The sequence below is a fragment of the Mustela lutreola genome, chromosome 8 (genome assembly GCF_030435805.1).
Source record: "Mustela lutreola isolate mMusLut2 chromosome 8, mMusLut2.pri, whole genome shotgun sequence".
Lineage (NCBI taxonomy): Eukaryota > Metazoa > Chordata > Mammalia > Carnivora > Mustelidae > Mustela > Mustela lutreola.
In genome coordinates, this window is record NC_081297.1 from 25,995,074 (window position 1) to 26,021,221 (window position 26,148).

Here is a 26,148-nt window from a genome sequence, read left to right on the forward strand (position 1 = left end):
TATATACAGCTTAGCCCTCCTTTATTCTAAGACAAACCATCCTATACCAAATCAAAGGTGTTGGCAATAGGTACTAACAGAATGCTTTACTCAAACGATTATGATGTCTATACTGCTCCCACTCTACCTCATCTACCTCCCTTTCTTTTTCGTCGCCTTTGAGAAATCTCTATTTAAATAGAACTCCAAGTACCATGGCTGCAGGAAAATGCTGATATTCCGTGAGGGTGGCACTCTGTTTCTTGATTCCACTGCTTAAAATTCATTGTTCTTGGATCTCCCCCCCCCCCGCATTATTTTGTGTCTTTGTGGAAGCATTTGTTTATCATATTCTGCAAATGTGCTGTCTCCAAATGGGTTGAAAACCTACCTGAAGGCACATCTTAGTCATATATGTAATAAACTGCAAGGCTTATTATAATGTAATACACAAAACAACACCTCAAGAGTGTTTGGGTTGTTTCTGATTATTAATATTGTGGTGTTTAAGGAGACTTGATAGGAAGGGATCCATTCAGTGGGATGGGGTCCCTCTTGGGCTCCTTGCTTAGCTGGGAGCCTGCTTCTCCCTCAGCCTGTTGCTTCCCTGCTTGTTCTCTCTCTCTCTCTCTCTGTGAAATAAATAAATTAAAATCTTTTAAAATAAAAAAAGTGAATGAGTAAATAAATGGAAGCGGGAACTAACAAGTTAATGAATCTACCATGAGTCACATACAATTTTTTTCTCATACAATCCTCATGGTTACCCCCTAAGGTAGAAACTGGGAAGAAAAGTAAAGAAGGGAAATTGAGCTGGGCTTTCAGGCTCTCAGTAGACAAGCAGGAGGTGGAACGAAGTCTGATTTCAAAGCGAAGCTTTGCATCGCCCTTCGCTTCTTGGCATCCTTGGGTAGAGCACCTGCTACAGGTGTTCACTTTCCTTTCGCGATACCGTTCCTGCACAGACAAGGACACACTGCACCAGGAAGGCCACTCGTGTTGAGTCAAGGTTTCCAGCAGGAGGCACCCTCGTCTCGCCACATCCTAGATCCCAGCCAGCTGCCCCAGCCCAGCATCCCGTCACTCGAACAATCAACCACGCGATTCGCCGGCAGCGGACTGTCCACTGAAGTTCCTCGGCACCGCCCCGCCGCCGCAGGGCTCCTCTGATTGGACGTGGCTGCATCCGGCGAGCCAATGGAGCGGCGGCGACGGCAGGTTCCCGGAAGTGGCGGCCCGGCGAGGAAAACCTTAGCTTCCGCAGGCGGCGTGGGGCCGCGTCCCCCGGGCTGTGCTGGCGCTATGAGTTCCTTCACGGGGCAGATGGCCGAGTATCCAACCATCTCCATAGACCGCTTCGACAGGGAGAACTTGAAAGCCCGCGCCTACTTCCTGTCCCACTGCCACAAGGGTGAGTGAGCGTGGCGCGCCGCCCGTCCCGGGGACACAGGCTGCCTGTGTTCTGGCCCCGTGGGGAAGCCGCCGGGGATGCGGGGGGAGCTCGAGCAGCGGAGTGCAGGCTCCGGGAGGCCGGGGCCCAGACCAGCAGATGCACCTTGTTCCCCGCTTGGCTCTTCGGCCTCTCTGAGGCTTTATTTCTTCATCTGTACGACGGGACGGAACCGAAACTTGGGCAGCCCGTTGGACCAGGGATAACACTTGGGTTCTTTTGGTAGCTCTCCTAGCAGCGAAGAGTCCGAGGTCAGCGAGGATTCTTTCTTGCTTCTTCCTTTACATCTTCGCTTCCACGTTATAAAGAAAAGTTTCAGAAGAAATCCCACCCTACCCGCCCTCCAGTATTTATTATCAAGCAAGCACCCGCACACACACTCAGACCTCGTGTCCGAAAGCTCCTGTAGTGCATGCTCCCCCTCCTTTGAGGTGTTCTGCCCGCCTCCAGTATAAAAATTTCGTTTAAGGTGAAGCAACCAGAATACTAAGATTTCACAGCTGCACACAGTAGGTAATCCCTAATCATTAGGGATTAGGCCCTAGTGATAAAGCCTGGAGGTTAGAGACTCCAAGTGAGGCGGGAGAGTCTCTAAAACGTTCTAACCGATCTCCAGAGCTGGAGGAGACCTCGTTTTGCAACCGTTGGCTGTGTGGTTATCACCTAGGATGCCTGCGTTCGCGCTTTTGGGAAGTGCCTCTGCTTTCTCGCTCTAGTCTACGAATTTTCTCTCGTCAATGCGGAAAATCTGAATTTCGTCCCTTGATTTGTCAAATAGCACTGTGAGCCTCTTTGAGGGCCTTTCTACTTATTCTCCAGAATAACGTTTTTGGTTTTGGTGTGTTTTTCATTGTGAATCCCCCGCTGGGTGGGGATACCTCTGTTTCACCTTTTGTCTTGAGTGTTACTGGAATTTCTGAACTCAGAATGTGCTTAGCCATGATTGAGGTGTGGCGCAGGGGCTCGCCCTTGATGTCTACAAGTAACGAGTTTGGAAAAGGAATCCATCTAACGGAATCTGAAATCAGGATCATCTGTTTGTACGTTAAGCAAAAAACTGACTCCCTGTTATTGAGCAGTTTATAATCTCGGTTTCTGTTCTCTAATGACATGTGAGTCTGTTTACTCAGCCTGAAAATAATCTCATCAAGGGCAAGAACTCAGCTTCTGCTTTTGGAAATTCCCCACACTGCTTACTGGTAGTTTTCAACCTTTTTCAGAAACAGATTTCTTTGATGTGCTGTGGACTGAATTGTGCTGCCCCACCCCCTTCATATGTTGAAGCTGAAACCACCATGTGACTGTATTTGGTGACTGGGTTTTTAGGACGCAGTTAAAATTTAAATGAGCTGGATCCTAACTCATTAGGATTGATGGCCTTATGAAAAGAGGAATAGAGATTGCACTCTGTCCACACACTCTGAAGGGCCATCTGGAAGCCAGGAGGCTTCCACTTGAGCTTGGAATTTAGCCTCCAGAACTGTAAGAAGTTTTATGGTTTAAGCCACCTTGTCTGTGGCATTTTGCGTCATTCTGAACAGACTGATAGAGGATATCTGACAAAATCTGTGGCCTCTTTTGGTAGAAAAAAAATCACATTTTGATAGAACATCTCATTCCATGGCCCACTCAGTCCTGCTTATGAGCCATCTGAAACCCAGTCCTATGCTCAGGGCAGGCTTTGCTAAGCATTAGTAAGGTCTGGAGGTCAAGAGGGGGACCCGTGGCCTGATAGAGTAGCCCAGGGTTGGAGAAGACCCCACTAGGGGACAATTTCCAATGACTTGATTTGGTTCGGGAAAGCAAAAAGGCTCTGGAAAGGAGACTCTGGGTGCAGTCCTTGCAGCACCAAGTAAGCTGGCCCAGGTTCTCTTGCTGGCAGCCTTGGAGGGGTCTACAGTGGTCCAGGGCCAGCTGGGCTGGTCCTGGGCTGTCTTGATTAAAGCAGCCACAGAGGGCTGCCTGCTGATTTAGTTTGGGAGTATGGAACTGAGTCTTGATTCAGCCTCTCTTTTGCCATGGCTCAAATTCTTTGGAAATCCCAACCAGTGCCACCAGAGGTCCTAAAAGCCTGGACTAGGAGTGATCTGAGGGGATTCACCCACCGAGGGAGCAGGCACAAGTCCAGTCAAGGTCTGCTGTGCGGGGTGTGGTGACTGCATTGTTTTCTCTGGAGTTAAGGATCAGCACAGATGATTGTGTTGAGGACGTGTGTGTGTGTGTGTGTGTGTGTGTGTGTGTGTGTGTGTGTGTTTGGGTGGTAATTTGAATAATTAGGGTTTGTTGATTCACCTAAACTGAGAAGGTGTGGTCATTGCTATCTAGTCCTTCCCATGCTGGAGATTCAGAATGTGTTAGAATGACTATGTTTAAAGGCTGTCTTTCTGTATGTGTTGCTTTGGAGGGCTGCGAAGCAGACCTGTGTGGATAGAAATGCCGCATCTTTCTACCCAGCAGTCACAGTAGGCTGAGAAGAGAATAAAACCTTCTCATGCTGACCTAAGCCTAAACAAGTTCCAGATGAACTCAATTCAGTGCCTGGAACTGGATGGGTCACATAAAGTGGGCACAAAGGATGGTTGGATTAAAATGAAGGAAGAACATGAAAGAAAGTGCTGGAAGCAGTTCTGAAGTGAGTCTCGTCACTCATTCTTCTGTGGCTACTCAGAGTGATTTAGAATCTGTCCTAAGATAGAGGGGATTGTTCTTGTAAATGATGACCAGAGATGGTCAGCTTGCAGTGGTTCCTGCCCTGTTTGCAGCTGCATTTGCCAACTGCAGAAGAGTCAGTAGCTCACACGAATCAGTTCTCTTATAAAGGTGAACCTCTTGGGGCACCTGGGGGCTCAGTTGCTTGAGTGTCCAATTCTTGGTCTTGGCTCAGGTCATAATCTCAGGGTCATGGGATCCAGCCCTATGTAGGGCTCCCTGCTCAGTGGGGAGTCTGCTTCAAGATTCTCTCCTCCCACACGGATGCAAAAATTCTCACCAAGATACTAGCCAATAGGATCTAATAGTACATTAAAAGGATTATTCACCACGACCAAGTGGGATTTATTCCAGGGCTGCAAGGTTGGTTCAACATCCACAAATCAATCAGCATTTGACAAAGTACAGCATCCTTTCTTGATCAAAACTCTTCACACTGTAGGGATAGAGGGCACATACCTCAATATCATCAAAGCCATCTATGAAAAACCTACAGCGAATATCATTCTCAATGGGGAAAAATTGAGAGCTTTTTCCCTAAAGTCAGGAACATGGCAGGGCTGTCCATTATTACCACTGCTATTCTATATAGTACTAGAAGTCCTAGCCGTGGCAATCAGACAATAAAAATAAATAAAAGGCATCTAAATCGACAAAGAAGTCAAACTCTCACTCTTTGCAAGTAATATGATACTTTATGTGGAAAACCCAAAAGACTCCACTCCAAAACTGCTAGAACTCATATGGGAATTCAGTAAAGTGTCAGGATATAAAATCAATGCACACAAATCAGTTGCATTTCTATATACCAACAACAAGTCATAGGAAAGAGAAATTAAGGAGTCGATCCCATTTACAGTTGCACCCAAAACCATAAGATACCTAGGAATAAACCTAACCAAAGAGGCAAGGAATCTGTACTCAGAAAACTATAAAGTACTCATGAAAGAAATTGAGGAAGATATAAACAAATGGAAAAATGTTCCATGCTTATGGATTGGAAGAACAAATATTGTGAAAATGTCTATCCTACCTAAAACAATTTACACATTTAATGCAATCCCTATCAAAATACCATCCATTTTTTTCAAAGAAATGGAGCAAATAATCCTAAAATTTGTATGGAACCAGAAATGACCCCAAGTAGCCAGAGGAATGTTGAAAAAGAAACCCAAAGTTGGCGGCATCACAATTCCAGACTTCAAGCTCTGTTACAAAGGTGTCATCATCAAGACAATATGGTACTGGCACAAAAACAGACACATAGATCAATGGAACAGAATAGAGAGCCCAGAAATGGACCCTTAACTCTGTGGTCAACTAATCTTTGACAAAGCAGGAAAGAATGTCCAATGGAAAAAAGACAGTCTCCTCAACAAATAGTGTTGGGAAAATTGGACAGTCACATGCAGAAGAATAAAACTGGACCATTTCCTTTCACCACACGCAAAAATAGACTCAAAATGGACGGAAGACCTCAGCTTGAGACAGGAATTCGTCAAAATCCTTTAGAACACAGGTAGCAACCTCTTTGACCTCTGTCGCAGCAATTTGTTCCTAGAAACATCGCCAAAGGCAAGGGAAGCAAAGGCAAAAATGAACTACTGGGGCTTCATCAAGATAAAAAACTTTTGCACAGCAGAGGAAACAGTCAACAAACCAAAAGACAACTGATAGAATGGGCAAAGATATTTGCAAAGGATCTATCAGATAAAGGGCTATTATCCAAACTCTGTAAAGAACTTTTCAAACTCAACACCCGAAGAACAAAATCGTGAACAACATTTCTGCAAAGAAGACATCAGATGGCCAACAGACACATGAAAAATGTGCTCAAAAAAATTAACAAGTCAGGAAACGACAGATGTTGGCAAGGATGCAGAGAAAGGGGAGCCCTCCTACACTGTTGGTGGGAATGCAAGCTGGTGCAGCCACTCTGGAAAACAGCATGGAGGTTCCTCATAAGGTTGAAAATAGAGCTACCCTACAACCCAGCAATCGCATCACTGGGTATTTACCCTAAAAACACGAATGTAGTGATCTGAAGGGGCATGTGCACCCGAATGTTTATAGCAGCAATGTCTACAATAGCCAAACTATGGAAAGAACCTAGATGTCCATGAACAGATGAATGGATAAAGAAGCTGTGGTATATATACACAATGGAATACCACGCAGGCATTAGAAAACTGAAATCTTCCCATTTGCAATGATGTGGATGGAACTAGAGGTTATTAGGCTGAGTGAAATAAGTCAATCTGAGAAAGACAGTTATCCTATGATCTCTCTAATATAAGGAATTTGAGGTGCAGGGCGGGAGGTCGTGAGGGGTAGGGAGGGGATAAAATGAAACAAGATGGGCTCGGGAGGGAGACAAACTATAAGAGACTCTTAATCTCATGAAACAGAATGAGGGTTGTTGGAGTGGAGCTGGGTGAGAGGGCTAGGGTGGCTGGGTGATGGACATTGGGGAGGGTCTGTGCTATGGTGAGTGCTGTGAACTGTGTAAGCCTGATGATTCACAGACATGTACCCCTGGGGAAATAATACATTATATGTTAAAAAAATATATATAGTAACCACACTCCAGATTTTAAAAAAAGATTCTCTCCCCCCCTCCCCCTGCCCTCCCACTCACGCATGTGTGTGCGCGCTCGCTCTCTCAAATAAAAGAAATCTTAAAAAAAAAAAAAAAAGGCGAACCTCTCATATATTTTCTCTTAAAAGAAAGCTCGAAAAGAGAGGACAACTGTTTGCTTGGCTTAAGGAATCCTCTCAAAAAAAAAAAATGTGCTTATAGTTTTTGATTCTTTTGTTTTTAGATCACATGAAAGGATTAAGAGCCCCTACCTTGAAAAGAAGACTGGAGTGCAGGTAATTTATTTTCCTCCTTATTTGTGTGTTTTTTTAAGTAAACGTTTTAATTGAGCTGTGAGTGCTACACAGGGAAGTACATACATTGCAAGGGGACACAGTCAGATGAGCTTTTGTAGGTGAGCGCATCTATGAACCTTCCACCCAGATCGAGAAACAGAATAGGGCCCGTGTCCCAGAACAGAGCCCCATCCCTCCTCCTAGTCAGTCCTCGTCTCAGAGGCATCGGTATTCTGACTTTTTGTCATCATGGTTTAACCTTGGCTGGTTGGGAACTTTGTAGAGTCATACTGAATAGACCCTTCTAGTTGTTTTCTTTCACTCAATATTCTAACTGTACGATTTATCATGCTGTTTGGGGTAGCAGTAGTGTGTTCATTTTCATTTCTCCCTGTGTGTGTAGTTCTGTTGCGAAGACAGTCATAATGTTTTTGGATCTTCAAGCCGAAGTACTGTGTTTTTTTCCTACAGCCCGCTTTGCCTAAATGTTAATTCCAAATCCCCAAGCTGTGTATTGGAAAGGGCCCTGTTGACTCTTTAACTTCTGACCCAGTGGATGCCAGTCTTCTCTGCAAAGTGCTATTATGAGTCTGTGTTCGTGATGAGCGGTAGCCTGTATTCACTGAGTACTTATATAAATGTCAGGCCCTATGTGTTGTTTAGTTTGCCAGTTTCTTTGAGAGCCTGTGACAAGTCAGGCACTGTGCTGGACATTGAGGCTATACTAGTAACAACACAGATGAAAATCTCTGTCTTCTAGGAGCCAACATCCTCATTAGATCCTCTTGATAACTTTTGAATAGATACCATTATTATTTCTATTTTACAGATGAGGAAACTGAGGAACCAGAGAGGTTAAATTAGTTGCCCAAGGTCATGCAGCCAGTAAGTGGCAGGACCAGGATTTCAACCAGGTCTGTCTGATTTTTGAGCCCGTGTATTAGTTATCTATTGCTGCGTAACAAATTACCCCCAAACTTAGTGACTTTAACCCACTAATCATATGTTCTCTTTCTCAGTTTCTGTGGGTTGGGAATGCTGACAGAACACAGTTGGGGTTGCTAGTTTCTCCCTGGCTGGGTGTCTTAGGGGGACTGCCATTATCTGGGGGCCCATCATTCAGTGTTTGACACTGAGGCTGAGAGGAATCAGGCAGCTGGGGCATTTGGGCAACTCTGTCCCTAGAAAACTTTTCAGCATAGTGATTTCAAGGTAGCCGAACTTCTTAAATGGAGACTCGGGCTTAAAAAGTCTATGTCCCAAGGGAGAGCTTGCAGGGAGCCATGTTGCCCAGGAGACATAGCCTCCACAGTCCCGAGACCTCCCTCTGTCATGTTCTGTTGGTTGAGGCAGTCACAAAGACAGGCTGAAGTGGGGGGTGGTGGTTAAAATAGACCCCTCTGTCAGCAGAGGGATTTCCTTATCCATCTGTAAACATAGCATGTGTGGTTGGGAATATATTAGTGTGACCATCTTTGGAAAATACGGTCCATCACAGACTGTGTTCTTAACTCTAAGCTTTGTTTTTGAATTTAAAAATTTGAAAGCATCCCCACCCTTTTCCCTTCTTGAGACGTAGCTTCATGTGGTGGAATCGTTCCAGACATTCCTGATCAGGTACAAACATATATCTTTAAACTCAGAGTGATGGGGGACCCCCTTTTGAGGAAGTCAGAGGGCACAGTATATTCTCTTCTTTTGCTTCTTCCCTGTTGTTCCTCTGTACACTTTTTTTTTTAATTTAAATTTTAAGGTGGGGCTCCTGGGTGGTGCTGGGTGGTGCAGTCTGTTAAGCGGCTGGCTCTTGATTTCAGCTCATGTCATGATCCCAGGGTCATGATCCCACTGTTGTGGGATCAAGCCCCCTTGTGGGCTCCACGCTCAGTGGGGAATCGGCTCAAGATTCTCTCCCTCTCATTCACTCTTCCCTTTTTTCTTTCTCTCAAAATAATTTTTTTCTCTCAAAATATAATAAATACATCTTTAAAAATAAATTTATTTTTAAGTAATCTCTGCTTCATATGTGGGGTTCTAACTTACAGCCCCAAGATCCAGAGTCGCACACTCGTACCGAATGAGCCGGCCAGGCGCCCCCTCTCCCACTTCGGTCTTGATGGGATCTAGATAGTTACAGGTGGTGGCATGTGGGGAACTGTTCTGACACTTGTTGAGCCAGCTCAGTGTCTGAATGATTTGAGATAACTGATATGTGGTGAAATGTACTTTTCTGGTCACCCCGATGGCTCACTATAAAGCTGCACTGACCCAGCTTTTCTAAATTTCTTCTTTCAGCTTGAAGGTTTGCTTATACTGTTCACCTGTTACTAAAGAGTTGTTGTTAACTAACCCGAAGTACAGATTTTGGGAGAAACGAATCGTAAGTTTTATTTTTTTATGACACTATTTCTTTACCTCAAGGGGAAATATTTTTCGAGGTCGATTAAACAAAGCATTGGGATTTTTCAAAGCCCAGTTAATCCTACACTGTATTTATCCACATTAATTACAGTATTGATGTTTAGTCTTTGTAATTCCTCAGTTTAGAAGAGGCCAACATTTAGTTGTTGCAGATTTGTATTTCTTGTCCATCAGTGGCTTGATTTCAGGTCTTAGTTTTGTTGGTTTAATTTCATTAACTCTTGCTAAATTGCATTTTAATTAACAATAATCGCATCTTGGATAAACCTCATTGGCTACGATACTGCCACTGTGTAAAGCTGCTAAGTTGCATTTTAATACTGCAGAGTGTGAAATGTTTAACTGATAAATCCTATTACTTAGGTCATGACATAGTTTAGGAAAAATGAACACATCTTATGGGTTACGATAAAGGGTAACAACTGGAATAAATAGAGTGGACAACTTTGAATCTGACAGAATGAAATGGATGTGTCCAATGCAAAGCATATAGTGAAGGGAGAAACAAGGGAATGGTATATGGAAAATGTAAAGATGCCAGGAAAAGTCCTATTATAACAATAATTACTAGTTAATTTTCTAACTAATGATTTTCTCAGTTTAGGTTAAGGGAAGAAAAAGGAAGGTTCCAACAGTCTTAGTCTACAAGAGGTTTAGATAAAACAAAAAGATAAATGCAAGTTGAAATGGAGTTAAAAAAACAAAAAAAGGAAAAGGTGTACTAAATAATTAGAAGCTAAAAAATCCAGAGTGGCAGTTTTTTTTGTCATACAAAATAGAATCGAAGGTAAAAAGAGATCTTGTTCCCAAGAGGATGTTATTTATTGTCAGAAGGAGCAGTGGATCAAGAAGATTTGAACTTAACATGCAATTGACAAACTGGATAAAGTCCTCACTGATCCCCCAGTGCTTGACCAGAGAAAGAGAAGCGCTGGGGAAATACAGTTAGGGTGCACACTATGGTTTAAACCTTAAGTCATTGTGGGAGCTGGCAGAGAAGGCCAAACAAGTATCAGGGTCTGTTCGATGTTTGCCTGCTGCCGGCTTTCAGCTCTCACATCCTCTTTCCCCTTCTGCCCCACATTTGGGCAGGCTGATTTAAAAAAAAAAAAAAAAAAAAAAAAAAGCCTTGGGGCCCCTGGGTGGTTCAGTCAGTTAAGCTTCTGCCTTCGGCTCAGGTCATGGTCCCAGGGTTTGGGATCAAGTCCTTCATCAGGCTCCCTGTCAGGAGGGAGACTGCTTCTCCCTCTCCCTCTGCCTGCCACTCCCATCTCCTCTTTCTCTGTCAAATAAATAAAAAAAAAATCTTAAAAAAAAAAAAAGCCCACCCCACCCCCTCCCTTGGCACTGATGTGAAGTTCGAACCATGGGAGCCCAGGCACACCCCCCAACCACAATAATAACCAGGGCCACTCACTGCTCCTGTCTCTGGGGTGGGGGGAAGAGCCACTTCCTCCCAGCTGGGGCACTGCTCTACTCTCTGCAGAACCTCCCTCAGGGTGGGAAAAACAGTGTTTTCACACCCTGTTGGTGCACGTGTGGCGCGTTCCGGCTCGACCGCTGACTGTAATTGGGGTGGGGTCTATCCCCACTCCACAGAGTGGCCCAACACCAAGGCTGTAACCTCAGCCTGGTTATTAGGCCTGAGGTTGCCGTGGACCTGCAGGTCAGCGGCAGGAAGCCGAGTGGAGAGAGAAGTGGAGAAGGGCAGAGATGGGCTGGAACCCACAGGGAAGCCTGGAACACCTGTCTTGCACACTCCCCACCCTGGCTAGTGCTGCAGCCCCGTGGTGCTACTGAGTTCCACACTCCTGGCCCAGGCCTTCGAGAAGCTGAAGGTGGGGTCACTGCAGTCCTGTCCTGTCTGCCAGCTGAGCCAGCAGGTGCTCGTACCTGAGCTGGTAGACCTTCTGCCTGCCAGTTCACTTTGGCTTTCCAGATCTCACACAGCGGTTTCCTGTGGCCAGTGCCAACCTGGAGGTATGTGTGGAGGGGACCTCTGGGACAATTGCAGTGCAGCGAAGTCAATGGAGTATGAGGCCACCTCTCAGTCTAAGAGCAGCTAGGATACTCATTGCTTGTAGCTCAAGCGCTTCACACACCACTCACAGAAACTGAAAGAGGGGGGCACCTGGGTGGTGCAGTCAGTTAAGAGTCTTCCTTCAGCTCAGGTCATGATCCTGGGGTTCTGGGATCGATCCCCACATCAGGCTCCCTGCTCAGCGGGGAATCTGCTTCTGTCATTCCCCCTGCTTGTGCTCTCTCTGTCTCTCTCAAATAAATTAAAAAAAAAAAAAAAACTGAAAGAGAAAAGAAGCAGGAAATAAGATAGATTTGAAGGGCTTGATTAATAAATGTGAACTAAGAGCAATCTGAGGCACCCAAAGGGAAAGCAAGATCTTTGGTATATAGGAAACATTTACAACAATTGACCATGTGCTGTGTCACAAAAGTAGGAAATCCTACTGGTCTGTTCTCTGAGTACAATGCGGTTTTGCTGAAGTCATAAATAAAAGGAGAGCTAAAATAATCCCACACATGGGAACTGAAATACTAAGCAACCTTTAGGTTAAAGAGGAAATTGTAAAGAAAAGCATGTAATACTTAGAATTGATGGACAGTGAGAATACGACATGTCAAAATATGTGTAACACAACTAAATTAGCACTTGAAGGGAAATTGACAGCATTGAGTACATTTCTTAGAAAACAAAGACCAGAATTACATGGAATGAGTTCAACTCAGTACGAAGGGAAAGGAGCAACAAAGGAAATCTAACTGTATGGGAAAGAAGGAAATAATTAAGGCAAAAGGACAAGTTACCAATACAGAGACCAATAACTACCACAGAAAATAAAAGGCAAGATTAACAAAGTAAAAGCTCATGTTTAGAGGAACAAAAATAGATTTCTGCCAAGATTAAAAAAAGATGCAGGGGCGCATGGGTGAGATGGGTGGCTCAGTTGGTTGAGCAGCTGCCTTCAGCTCAGGTCATGATCCTGGAGTCCCGGGATAGAGTCCTGCATCGGGCTCCCTGCTAAGCGGAGGGTTCGGCTTCTCTCTCTGCCCCTCCCCCTGCTCATGCTCTGTCTCTCTCTCTTTCTCTCTTTCTGTCAGTCTCCCTCTCAAATGAATAAATAAAATCTTTAAAAAAAAAAAAAAAAGATGCATATAGGGTGCCTGGGTGGCTCAGTGGGTTAAGCCTCTGCCTTTGGCTCAGGTCATGATCTCAGGGTCTTGGGATCGAGTCCTGCATTGGGCTTTCTGCTCAGCAGGGAGCCTGCGTCCTTCTCTCTCTCTCTCTTTCTGCCTCTCTACTTGTGATCTCTCTCTCTGTCAAAAAAAAAAAAGATGCATATAAAAATACAGAATGATAAAAGGAAAGTAAGTATTAATAGTAGCAATGCATTTTTTGAAAATTAATGATAGTATATTTGATAATTTAGGCAAAGTGGATACCTGGCTAAGTAGGAAAATACCAAATTGAGGCAAGAAAACTGGAAAACTTGAATAAGTAAACATTGAAGAAATTAACACAATTTACAAAGATCTCTTCTTCAATAAGCCCCAGGTCCAGATGGTTTTATAGGTGCATTTTGCCACATGTTCAAAGGACAAATAATCCCCATATTGGATGAGTTTTTGTGGGATATAGTAAAGAGAGAAGCTGCTCAACCTTGTTGGCAGAATTGATCATGATAGTGCAAGGAGGAGAGAAGCCATTTCATGTATGACCACGTGAACAGCCTGGTTAAGCTAACTGAATCTCAGGGTAGCAAAAAAGTGCGTTGTGAACACAGTCCGGTGTTTTTATTCCGGAATACAAGGATACATATATTTTTAAGATTTTATTTATTTATTTGAGAGAGAGAGTACGAGTTGGGCACTGTGGGGGTGCAGAGAAAAGCAAACTCCCCACTGAGCAGAGAGCTGGACACAGAGCTCAATCCTAGGACCCGGAGATCATGACCTGAGCCAAAGGCAGACGCTTAATCAACTAAACCGCCCAGGCGCCCCCAGAATGCAAGGATATTTTTAACACCTGAATCTCAGTTACCCTAAGTTTTAGGATATCTGTGGACTGAAAAGATGAATTGTGTGCACTGATTCATCAACTACCTACTGAATGCCCGTCATGTAAGTTGCTGTCATAGTAAAATGGGCCAGGCCGCCTGGGAGCCCCTTGAGGCAGCCTGAATCTGAACAAGGCCAGCACCTTGTGGACACATCCAGGCTGCGTTCTGCAGCGAGAAGCCTAAGCATGCAGACCCTGTGGCCATGTGTGTGACCGAGGCTCAAGTTCAGAGGGAGCAGGCAGTGGGAGGATAGGGATGGGGAGTGACGGGAGAATCGAATTCATGGAAACAGAATTGCCGTGTCAAAGGATATGTAAGTTTAGGAGGCATTTAACCCACGTTGCCACATCAGCCCCAGGAAAGGCACTACGTTAGCTCTATCCTGTCTTCAAGCTGTTAAAACATTTAGTATTGCAGAGTCTGAAATTACGACTCAGAGAGTCCTAGTAACTTCTAAGTCTTTTTCTGTGTGTGTGTTGGAGATGGCAGGACCATGTGAATCCCTGAAAAACTGAAAAATACTGAGTAAGATAGTACATATGACCTCTTATTTTAATAGGTATCCATTGAAATAGAAACTCCTACCCAGATACCTTTAGTTGATGAAGCATCAGGCGAGGTAAGTAAATACTAAATTTAATTTTAAAAAATTACTATTTAATAATCTGATTGTTTTTCTCTGTGATTTTGAGTGCTGCTCTTATCATAAATGAAAGTTATAGTAATTGGATGACTTTGTAGGGGGAAAATATATATGTATATACTTGTGTTGTATTTCTTTTCTACACGGTAGTCTACAAGGTAGACTTTGGCTTCTGTGTGAATTGCTCTTTTTTAGTATATTACCTGTTAATGATGAGAACTCCCGTTGTTAATATTACTGCGTGATGTCATTGTCACTTTAATTACATTTATTACGATATTCAGGATATAATATGGTGCTTAGTGCTTTTGTAGCAAATACATGTATTTGTGATTTTCGTATTTTCTGAATCATTTCTTATGGAAGAAACAGTGTCCACGTGGATCCAGTATATTTTTTGTCCTTAAATTTAGAAGCAGGTACTTTTGCGTTGTGAATGTTAATAATAAGCAAGATTATGGACCTTTTATTTATTTATTTTTTACCTCAAATTCTTCCTAGGGCCAGAAGTATTTTCCTACTGTCTGGGAAATCTAGGTAGGATTAGTTCCCTGGCCGGGTTATAACCTGCCCTGCCGACACATTGAACTCTGAAGGGTGTCCGCCATCTCGCCAGGATCAAGCAGGGGCTGACTTTGCCTCTCCTCTCTGGAGAAGATCAGCCTGTGAAGTAGTCCTCACCAAATTGTTCAGCAAGGGAGGGCTTCAGGACTGGTTGGGGCAGGTTAAAAAGGAGGGGAAAAGGACAGCCTGAAGGTTCCCGGATGCTGTGCTGACCTCAGTTAGCGAGCGCTCGACTCCCCTGATTGCCTCGCCGTCTTGCCACTTATGTTGGCAAAAGACTTGAGCTCCTCCTGTTGACTGGAGTCTGGTGGTCCCACTCTGGTCCTGGGTTTATTCTCATGCACCACAGCTTTGTGTGTTGTGTCTCCAGAACTAACCAGGGGACCTTGCTCTAATGGGGCCATCGGAATGAATGACCTTAGACTTCTGGGAGGAATTGCCATTATCACGTAGCGAGCTGGTGTGTCCCAATACTGGGACAAGTACTTGTAGAATGGTGACTTGGGGCCAGACGACAGCAGGCTTTTTTTTTTTCCTTTTTTTTTTTTTAGTTTAATAATAGCTTTACTGAGATATCATTCATATACCGTACAGTTCTCTCCATTTAAAATGTACAATTCAGTGGCCTTTCATATATTCACAGAGTTGTGTATTCACCACCACAGTTCTTTTTCGAATATATTCATCACCCACAGAGAAACCGTGTACCCACCAGCAGTCATTCCCTACTTCTCCCTCCCCCAGCCCATGGCAACCACTACTCTAGTCTGCAGGATTGGCCTGTTCTGGACATCGCCTATCAGTGGAATCGTACTGGACGTGGTCTTTTATGACTCACTTCTTTCACTTTGCATAATGGTGTCAAGGTTTATCCATGTCGTAGTATGATGTGAGGATTTCATCTCTTGCCGTGGCCCAAATAACATTCTGCTGTATGGGCAGATCACGTCCTGTTCATGTGCTCATCAACTGAGCGACATTTAGGCTGCTTGTACTTGCTGGCTAGTATGAACGGTGCCGCTGTGGACATGCGTGCCCAGGTTTTCATGTGATTGTCCGTTTTCATTTCTCTTGTGTGTAGCTCAGAGTCGAATTGCTGGGTTACACTGTCGCTGCGTTTAACCGTCATTCTGTGGGCAAGGATTTCACACATCTCCAGGATTTGGTGCGTGAGGAAATGAGGAAAGGCATACCACATTCCTGAGAAGTACCTGAATCTGTTTGATTAAGGAGAGCTGGGTCCTCACAATAACTTCTATTATTTTTTTTTCTTTATTTTCTTTTTAGAAGGAAGAGGTTGTTGTGACTCTCTTACCAGCTGGTCATTGTCCAGGATCAGTTATGTAAGGGGGCTCATCTATTTTGCCATTTTCTTACACATAGATATATGTTGTGTTTGTAGAAATAAATGTTTAGGGTCTAGAAAATAATATGTGTGGGGAGATTATTGCTTGAATGTGTAGATGGAATTTCTTTAATCTTTGTTTCCAAATTGAACTTGGGCAATTGAGGTGAAAATCAAGTTGGAAATGTGGCTTTCTTATAATGGAAGTCTTCAATGGCCATTTCTCTGTTGACTTTGCATTTTCCTGTCCCATGGATTTTTCTCTCCATGATTAGTGGAGAGTGCCAACACATTTCAGGGGATGTCTGTTGGAAATGCGGTAGTACAGTCCATAATGTTTTCTAACCCCCCCTCCCGCCCCCTGAGAAAAGGTGGCAGCTGAGTGCCTGGTATGCTGTAGAGCTATTAAAATCCTGCTAATACCGTATTGTAGGTGACTATGTTTGGCAGGAAACGTTTACTATGGGTTTAGTGTGTTTTTGCTTTCTGAGGATGTTGTATGAGACTTAGAAGTCACCAAGATCTATTTCCTTCTCAGGTTTTTATTTCAGGGCAATAACGGAACCGTCTTGTACACGGGAGACTTCAGATTGGCAAAGGGAGAAGCTGCTAGAATGGAGCTTCTGCACTCTGGGGGCAGGTACTGGACTTTATGTAATTCCTTTTTCTTTTCTTTTCTTTCTTTCTTTCTTCCTTCCTTCCTTCCTTCCTTTCTTTTCTTTCTTTCTTTTTTTTTTTTTTTTTAAGAGAGGGAGTGTGCATGAGCAGGGAAATGGGGAAAGGGCAGAGGGAGAGAAGGAGAGCATTCCAAACAGACTCCACGCCCAGCACGGAGCCCAGCGCGGGGCTCCATCTCATGACCCTGAGATTATGACCTGAGCGGAAATCAGAAGTCAGGTATTTAACTGACTGAGACCCCCAGGTGCCCCAGACTTCATGTAATTCTTGAGTGGGGGACTGAATCATCTAAAAAGTTTTACTGCTCCTTTCCTCCCAAATATAAGCCTTTGTTTCAGGTAGAAGTCGAAGTTTGTTATATGCGTGACAGTAAAGCAAAGTTTTCTTCTTGGAATGGGGTGATGGTGACATTCTATATGTTGACTGGGGGCCGTAGTTACGTGAATTTGTCAAAATTCACTGAACCATCTTGACAAAATCTGTGTAATTTATTGTGTGGAAATCATTTCCCCAAAAAGTTGATTTAACAAAAAAATTCCAAATTCAATGGAACACCCTCTAAGATTACTACGAATTTAAGCTTTACGTATATTTTATTTAACATTAGATGGTTAACACCAATTGTTATTGTTGTGTTTTGTTTTTTTTTTCTAGAGTGAAAGACATCCAGAGCGTATACTTGGATACTACTTTCTGTGATCCAAAATTTTATCAGATTCCTAGTCGAGTAAGTCTCCCCAGAGATGTGGGCATGGTAACCAGGGTGTGGCTGTCTATTTCTAGTATGAAGTTTCTAGAATAACATGTCAGATCATAATCGTCCCATAATTAATTGGCATTAGTAACATGACTGTTGGGAGTGCAAAGGGTGAGTGATGTTCTTAAAAGTATTAAATGCCTTTAAAAATTCCTGCCCAGGAGGAGTGTCTGAGTGGAATAGTAGAGCTGGTTCGAGGCTGGATCACTCGGAGTCCGTACCATGTCGTGTGGCTGAACTGCAAAGCAGCTTATGGGTATGAGTATCTGTTCACCAACCTAAGTGAAGAATTTGGAGTCCAGGTACGGTGTTGGCTCTTTCTTTTCTGTTGCTCCTTCCCACCTCTCCTTTCCTCCCGATCCCTGCCCCCCAAAACCAACCACAGTAGCAGAGGGAAGCAGCCCATGAAAGGGCGTGGGTGGGGGGCTTGGGTGGCTCGGTTGGTTAAGCATCTGCCTTAGGCTCAGGTCTAGATCTCAGGGTCCTGGGATCGAGCCCCACATCGGACTCTGCTCAGCAGGGAGCCTGCTTCTCCCTCTCCTTCTGCCTCACTCCTTGCTTTTGCACTCTTTTTCTCTTGGGTCAAATAAATAAATAAAATCTTTAAAAAACAAACAAAAAAAGGGCATGTGTGATGGGGGTTGGCAGCCCCTGTGGAGTGAGAAGTCATCTCTGTTCATGTCCTCAAGGGAAGAGCCGAATGCGGCCCTGTGGCTGGGAACTGTTGTGGCAAAATGTCCCGTAGGGGAAATTTTTTTTTTTTTCAAATATTTTTTATGACTGTGGGTCATAAAATAGATGTAGTGATCTGAGTGTATTGCTTGCAATCCGAGTAATTATCGTTTTGTGACCACTCACATAGGGAATGAGACACGTGCATTTACGTACGTGTGTGCGTGTGTGCACTGGGTTGCGCTGGGAAACCTATTTCTTACTGCGGTCCTGGTCCCGGTGTGTGGAAACCGCTGTCGAGCTCGGAAGCTTCAGGGCAGGCTGGGAGGGAGTTTTATTTCACCTGTCCCTTCCTCAGGGCTCAGTGCTGGGCTCTCGGACGGAACAGCCAAGCCTGGGCTCCTGCTCTTGTCCCCTGAGAGCAGACGGAGTTCTGGCAATGACCCTGAATAAAACAGAGTGTTAGGGCGAGTTAGACATTTAAGTTCCACTCTGTTTTGCACCTTTTTTTTTTTTTTTTTAAAGATTTAAAAAAATTTATTTGACAGAGAGAGATCACAAGTAGGAAGAGAGGCAGGCAGAGAGAGAGGAAGGGAAGCAGGCTTCCCGCTGAGCAGAGAGCCCAGTGCGGGGCTCGATCCCAGGACCCTGGGATCATGACTTGAGCCAAAGGCAGAGGCTTTAACCCATTGAGCCACCCAGGTGCCCCTGTTTTGTACCTTTTAACATTGATCCCCCATCCAGCAAACTTGTGCCAAGTCAGTGTCATTCAGTAAAATGAAAAAGATCTAGCTTTTCTGCATATGAAATTTAAAAAATTCTTCCCCCCTCCCTTTGTAAGTCTTGACTCTCTCTGTCCTCCTTTCCTTAATTTTTTCCTTCCTTGGGTCCCTCTGTCAAAATATATTGGTATAAAGTTGTGAATTCTCCATTTTGAGAAGGATTTGCTTTCATTCTGAGATTGTCATTCCTGTTTTTTTTTGGTGTTAAAATGGCCTTTTATTTTTTTTAATTTTTATTTTTTTAAAGATTTTATTTATTTATTTTGACAGACAGAGATCACAAGTAGGCAGAGAGGCAGGCAGAGAGAGAGGAAGAAACAGGCTTCCTGCTGAGCAGAGAGCCCAATGTGGGGCTCGATCCCAGGACCCTGAGATCACGACCTGAGCTGAAGGCAGAGGCTTTAACCCACTGAGCCACCCAGGCGCCCCTAAAATGGCCTTTTAAATTAAAATCACAGTGATAATAGGTTATACACACACGCACACACGCACACATGCACACACATAGACTGATCTCTATTATCTGCTTTTTCCCTCCTGTTCTCTTGGTGAAGTACCAAGGTAGCAGCTGCTTATCAGTCCCAAATTCCCATTGTAAATACTCGTGTGTGTGTGTGAAATCTGGGAAGGCCTTGCAGGAAGGAACCTTGGGCTGAGGAGGGCTGGGGTTGGGGGAGAGCAGCCTTGTGCTCTGTGACCTCAGAGTTTCCCTGGCATGAGCCCTCTCTCAGGCCCTTGAAGCCCTTTTCGGGGAATAGAAACAATTTCAGATCAGGAATTTAAAAAGGGACAACTGGGAGGTTTTTGACTAAGGGACCTCAGAGATGATCTCTGGCAACTTTTCCAGGCTTCTTTATTTTTGTTGAGGATAAAACTTTCTGTATCTCTGGACACCTTAAAATTTACCCCTTTTCATTTTCTTAGAGAGTCCAGAAAAGCAAATTTGTTGTTACTCCTTACTAGTCATTAGTAAACGGAATGAATGGAATAAGGCACAGGATAAAGAAGTAGTTATATTGGATTCTTTTTATTCTTGTCTTGGTATTAATTACCACAGCGATTTGACATTATTCTAATCTGTTAATCAGATTTCAAAATGAGAGCGAATACTTCTTATTTGTGCTATTTCACAGTCCCAGTATCAATTTAGGTACATGTTACTTACTTTGAAGAAGAGTCTTTTTAAACGGATACTCTGGTTAAACAATTTAAAATGTATCAGCCTTAAAACTTTAAAAGTGGCTAAGCTTGCCCCCGCCAATGTCCACATCTGTCCTCCCCCTTTTAATCCCATAAAGGGGTGTATTGTAAGGGGGGGGTCTGGATCTCTGCTTCCTCCCCTAGCTGTGTTCCCCCTAAAACTGCCCTTAACTCATGTGGCATGTTGGGGGTGTGTCTCCACAAGTCCGTGATTCTTGGTTATTCACTGCAGTATACCCAGTATTTAAAATAAAACTTGACCTGTAGCAGGTGCACAATAAATATGAATTGAATGACTCTTGGCAGATTGAAGGACAGTAGAGTTGACCCTTGAACAACATGGGTTTGAACCACATGGGTCCATTTATTTATTTATTTTTTAAAAGATTTTATTTGTTTATTTGTCAGAGAGAGAGGGAGAGCGAGCGAGTGAGCACAGGCAGAGTGGCAGGCGGAAGCAGAGGAAGAAGCAGGCTCCCTACCGAGCAAGGAGCCTGATGTGGGATTAGATCCCAAGACACTGGGATCATGACCTGAGCCGAAGGCAGCCGCTTAACCAACTGAGATACCCAGGCGTCCCACACATGGGTCCATTTATATGTGGATTTTCTTTAATCACTACAGTATTGTATCATATATAGTACTGTGTGGTGACAGATGGTGGCCACACTTGTGAGCACAGCATAACCTAGAGAGTTACAGCACAGCATAGCCTAGAGAGTTACACTATGTTGTACACCTGAAACTAATGAACTTCGTGGGCCAACTGTACTTCAGTAAAAAAAAAGTGCGTATTCTAAGTGTATTTTCTCTTATGATTTTCTGAGTAGCATTTTTTTAGTTTGCTTCATTGTAAGAATACAGTATGTGATACATAACAGAATGTGTGTCAGTTGACTGTTTATAGTATTGGTGAGGGGGCTATTAGCGTTTAAGTTCTTGGGGAGTAGAAGGTTATGGGGATTTTTGACCGTGTGGGGGTTGGTGTCCCAACCCCTGTGTTGTTCGGGGTCCGTTGTATTAGCACAATTCAACGCGGTTCACCAACTGAGTCTCCAGAGTGTTTTAGTGCCACCGCCTATCGGCACTAATGCTGACTGGTTGGAATATGGTTTCTGTCCTTTGCCTCCTGACATCCCGACATATTACCGTGTGCACTGAAATAGCTAGTTAACTAGGTTTTTGTTTTGTTTTAAGGCTTTTATTTATTTGGGGGGCAGCACATGCAGACTTGGTACTGAGGGGGAGCCTGACATAGGGCTCTCTATCCTAGGTGCCCCTCCAAAAACCAAGTTTTAAGAAAGAAGAAAGTTCACTAACTGCATGATTTGCCCGGCAGCATCACCCTTGAACAGGTTTGTTTGTTTGTTTTTTGTTTTTTGTTTTTTAAAGATTTTATTTATTTATTTGACAGAGAGAGAGATCACAAGTAGGCATAGAGGCAGGCAGAGAGAGAGAGAGGAGGAAGCAGGCTCCCCGCTGAGCAGAGAGCCCGATGCGGGACTCGATCCCAGGACCCTGAGATCATGACCCGAGCCGAAAGCAGCGGCTTAACCCACTGAGCCACCCAGGCGCCCTGTTTGTTTGTTTTTAAATAGGAAATACAATTCAGGTAATATGCTTGTATGTCTTATTTTGCTCAGATTCATGTGAACAAACTAGACATGTTTAGAAACATGCCGGACATTCTTCATCATCTCACAACAGACCGCAGCACTCAGATCCATGCCTGTCGCCATCCAAAGGTGCGGAACAAATTGCTTTTCTGATTGTGGGTGTGATGCGTGGGAAACAGAATTTTAGGTTCGGAAGGAAGCTCTGAAATCCCTTATTCTAGACCCTTCAGTTTACAGATGTGAAAACCGAGGCTGAGAGCCTCCGGTGTTACCCCAGGCCACACAGCTAGATGTCACTGTGTTCCATTGCCGTAGATGGCGTGGCAGTAAACAGACACGGCTCCCCTTCGTTTTTTAATGAAATAAATCCATGTGCATTTGATGCATGTTTATTTGTAATGAATTACATAATGAGTAATGTATTTATAATGAAATTAGTAATATGTTAGAGCTTATAACTTAACGATTACAATCCATTGTTACTTATATTTGAGATTCATGACCTTTGTGCACGTTCATAACCTATTTTTCTTCTACCCATTTGAGATAAATACTTAGATATAAATATAACTTTGCCTCATACTTTGAAATGTTTTTAGGTATTGCTGGTCCGTTTCAGATGAGTGTTTTTTTAGTGTTTTCCAACTCATTTGTAATTCATTTGTGAAGGCCACCATAGAACTCCCTTCACTTATTAGATGCCCTTCTCTTATTAAAGGTCAGGTATTAAATTTTGCATTTGCCCTTAACATTTTTTTTCCTCTCAATTTATATAGTCAGTTGGCATCACTAATCCTAAATCAGGATCTTCAGAGGTGGGGGTGTGATGGCCATGATTTTCCTCTAAATTTTTAAAATATCTGAACATTCAAATGCTGAGTGATTTTTATTTTAGTTAACAATGCTTTTATTTAGTGAGTCAGTCATTGTGGTAGGAATATTTGCTCCATTGCCAAAAACCCTCAAGTATACTTGCTCAGCCCTAAATAAAGGATAATTTTAAAAAAACTAAAACCACCAACAAATTCTTATCTATATCGTGGAATATTCTACTTGAGACCACTGTAGGAGAACTACAAGGGTAAGATGTTATCTTGATGATTGGTAAGCTGCATATCATAACCCGAGTCACGGATTTATTTCATCCTTTCGTGGGTGTCTCCACACACACACACACACACACACACACACACACGCATGCACACACATCCTCACTGAATTCACGGTTGGATCAAAATCACATAGATTCAGAATAGCAACTGTTTTGTCTCGTCGGACTGGTAGTCTTTGGTCCTCACAAGCCCTGTAAATCTTTTAATTGGCAAATTTCTCTTTAATCTGAGTTTTCTTACATCCTACAAAGTAGCTGTGTTTCTAACTGTCACCTCTGTCATTTCCTACATGGCTAATTGCCTTAGAACACTCCTTCAGGTGGCTTTGTTCTTAGTCCCACAGCCTCAGGAATACGGCCCTCAGCCCCAGAGCCCCAGCGCTCTCCCTGGCGCCCGCTCCTCCGCAGGACCTGCACCTAAGGCCCCCTGATGGCCTTTGATAGGGACTGAGCGGTAATGGTTTTGCAGGACCCCGATCCGAGCATGACATCTTCGGGAAAATAGTCCCATTGTTTTTCAGCCATTTATTTATTTATTTATTTATTTATTAAAGATTTTATTATTCATTTGACAGACAGCAAGAGAGGAAACACAAGCAGGGGCAGTGGGAGCAGCGAGCCCAGTGCAGAGCCTGATCCCAGGACCGTGGGATCATGACCTGAGCTGAAGGCAGATGCCTAATGACTGAGCCACCCAGGCACCCCGTTTTTCAGCCTTTAAAAACACTTTTGTTACTTTTTCCTCCAACTTTATTTTGAAAAAAATTGAATGTGTGGCCCGTATTCATTCTCCCTCGTTGTGTAGTTGTGTCCTTTTCACATGTGAAGGGCGAGCAGGGCGTCCCGAGTGAAGGTCAGGTGTGTGTTGCCATCACTGTGGCCTCTCTTGTCTCTTGATGTAGATCCAAGTCTCCAGGCTTTTGTCCTTCTTTTAGGACATTGATATTTTCAAAGCAACCAGGCTAGTCATTTTGCAGAGTGGTCCTAAATTTGGAATTATCTGATTGTCTCCTTAGATCTACTTTTTTATTTCATTATAAACATTTGTCTTTGAGACCCTGCGTACAAACGTATTTGTTGAAAGCGTAGAACTGCTTTTCTGTTTTTAGGCAGAGGAGTATTTTCATTGGAATAAATTACCTTGTGGAATTATTTCCAAAAATAAAATTCCACTCCACACAATCAGCATTAAACCATCCACTATGTGGTTTGGAGAAAGAACCAGAAGAACAAATGTCATTGTGAGGTAAGAAAGGAACCTGTGTTTTGAGACAAATCTTGCTTTTTGAGGTAATGTATCTGATTTATTTTAGTTTTGTTTGTTTCTTTTTAAAGGTTTTATTTATCATGGTGCCTGGGTGGCTCAGTGGGTTAAGCGTCTGCCTTCAGATTGGGTCATGATCTCAGGGTCCTGGGATTGAGCCCCGCATCGGGTTCCCTGCTCAGTGGGGATGCTTCTCCCTCTCCTGCTCCCCCTGCTTGTGCTTGCTCATGCTCTCTGTCAAATAAATAAATAAATAAATAAAATCTTAAAAAAAAAAAAAAAAAAAAACCATGATTTTATTTATTTGAGAGCAAGGGAGTGAGTGAGAGGAGGAACAGTGGGCAGGGCAGAAGGGTGAGAGCAGCAGACTCTCTGCAGAGCGGGGAGCCTGATGTGGGCTGATAAGGCCCACAGAGCTGAAGGCAGATGCTTAACTGAGTGAGCCACCCAGGAGCTCTGATTTAGTTTAGTTTAAATGCAGTGTATCCTAACTCAGAGAGGAGGATATACTATAATTGTGGGGAATAACCTCCAAAATTTAAACCTGTTTAAAGAGGTGCTACTTCCAAACCTGCCTAATGGCCAATGCCATTAGCCAGGATTTCCCGAGGTCTGTTTACGGTCGGTTGGCCAGAGAGTGAAGGCATCTTGCTTGTCAGGGAGTGGGGATCTGCCTTCGTGGGGGATAGGAGCCCTTGATGGAGTAGAGGAGCACCGTAATGATATCATCCTATTTTGGCATTAATATTGGGTATTCAGAATGTCTACAAATATTTCTGCTTCTGGAAAGAGTTCCCTCTTATCCCAGGGAGAAACCCTTGGTTGTGGGGTGATTTCATATTGGAATAGACTAAGTGGGAAAGCCTGAAATTGAGAACTTTGCTTAGTTTTGATAAGTGACCTTTTCATTTTATGTTTTCTTTTCCTTTAGGACTGGAGAGAGTTCATACAGAGCTTGTTTTTCTTTTCATTCTTCCTACAGTGAGGTAAGAGGATCGATCCCATGTACTCAGAACCCTGTTGCTAGCTGCTTTGCCAGCCCCTTCCTGTTTGACAGCAGTAGTGGTCCCCTTGGCGACCAGGGGCCTCTCTTTTCCTACTGCTTAAGATTTGGTGTGGCTTTTTCCAAAGAAATTCAGGGAAAATATCAGTAGGTGAGCTGTGTTTACTGAGTAAGAGAGGAAATTGGTTATTATCAGTTGTTTTCAGCCTAAACGTTGAAGAATACTGATGATGAAGGGTTTCTTCCCGTCTTGCTTCCTGCATGTATTGTAACTTTCCCACTTCAGTTCTGTTCACCTGTCATAAGAGGATCATAAATCTTACATAAGGGAGTATTACAGATAAAATCTCACACGGGCAGCCTTAAGGAGCTGTCCAGATTTCTGTCTTCTTCCCAGCTTGTATTGTGTCAAAAACCTGTTTAAAAAATAGTCCTGAATATTTGGCAGGGGGAAAGAGCAAAGGTGATTGAGGTAGAGGCCTTGTTCTTAGGAAGGACATATATACTGGAATTACCCAGCTTAAGAAGGGTTATTAAATGGTTTTGTAGGATCCTCTTTATTTTTCTCTTTTCTTTAACTTGCCAACATGTAAAACATCATTATTTCAGATGTAGAGTTGAGTAATTCAGCTGTTGCATTGTTAGGATCCTTTTTATACAGGAAATTGACCTTCTCACTTGAGTGGGAACATGTTATGTGTGACGTATTTGCAAACTCCTCGTGCATTTCTAAAGTAAATGCTAGCCTAGCATCTAAGAAGTGCTTAGTTTTAGTAATTTCATGTATGTATCAGGAGAAAAAGGTGTATAAAATCAGACTGTCACATACAATTTTAGTTTGACCATTTCGGCACTTAAAAATTGATTTCCCTGATAACTATTATTTTTGTATTTGGGATACATGGATACAGCCCTGCAGCAGTGAGCCGTGGACGTGTTAATGATTTGAACAGGTGGATTCTTCCAGAGCTCCAGGTAGTGGCTTTCTTACCAAGTCAGCTGTAGTA

The 26,148-nt window shown here is 43.4% G+C and overlaps 1 protein-coding gene across 1 annotated transcript in view; it reads left to right on the forward strand.

Moving 5' to 3' along the window:
• Positions 1-1,194: 1,194 nt before the first annotated feature.
• The window catches only part of DCLRE1C (DNA cross-link repair 1C), a 39,432-nt gene continuing 14,478 nt past the window's right edge, over positions 1,195-26,148 (forward strand). The window contains 11 exon segments of the mRNA XM_059184057.1: positions 1,195-1,390; positions 6,961-7,012; positions 9,305-9,389; positions 14,066-14,125; positions 16,001-16,056; positions 16,597-16,698; positions 17,391-17,463; positions 17,655-17,795; positions 21,791-21,892; positions 23,984-24,120; positions 25,070-25,124. Coding sequence (XP_059040040.1) covers positions 1,282-1,390; positions 6,961-7,012; positions 9,305-9,389; positions 14,066-14,125; positions 16,001-16,056; positions 16,597-16,698; positions 17,391-17,463; positions 17,655-17,795; positions 21,791-21,892; positions 23,984-24,120; positions 25,070-25,124 — 972 coding nt within the window. The 5' untranslated portion in view covers positions 1,195-1,281.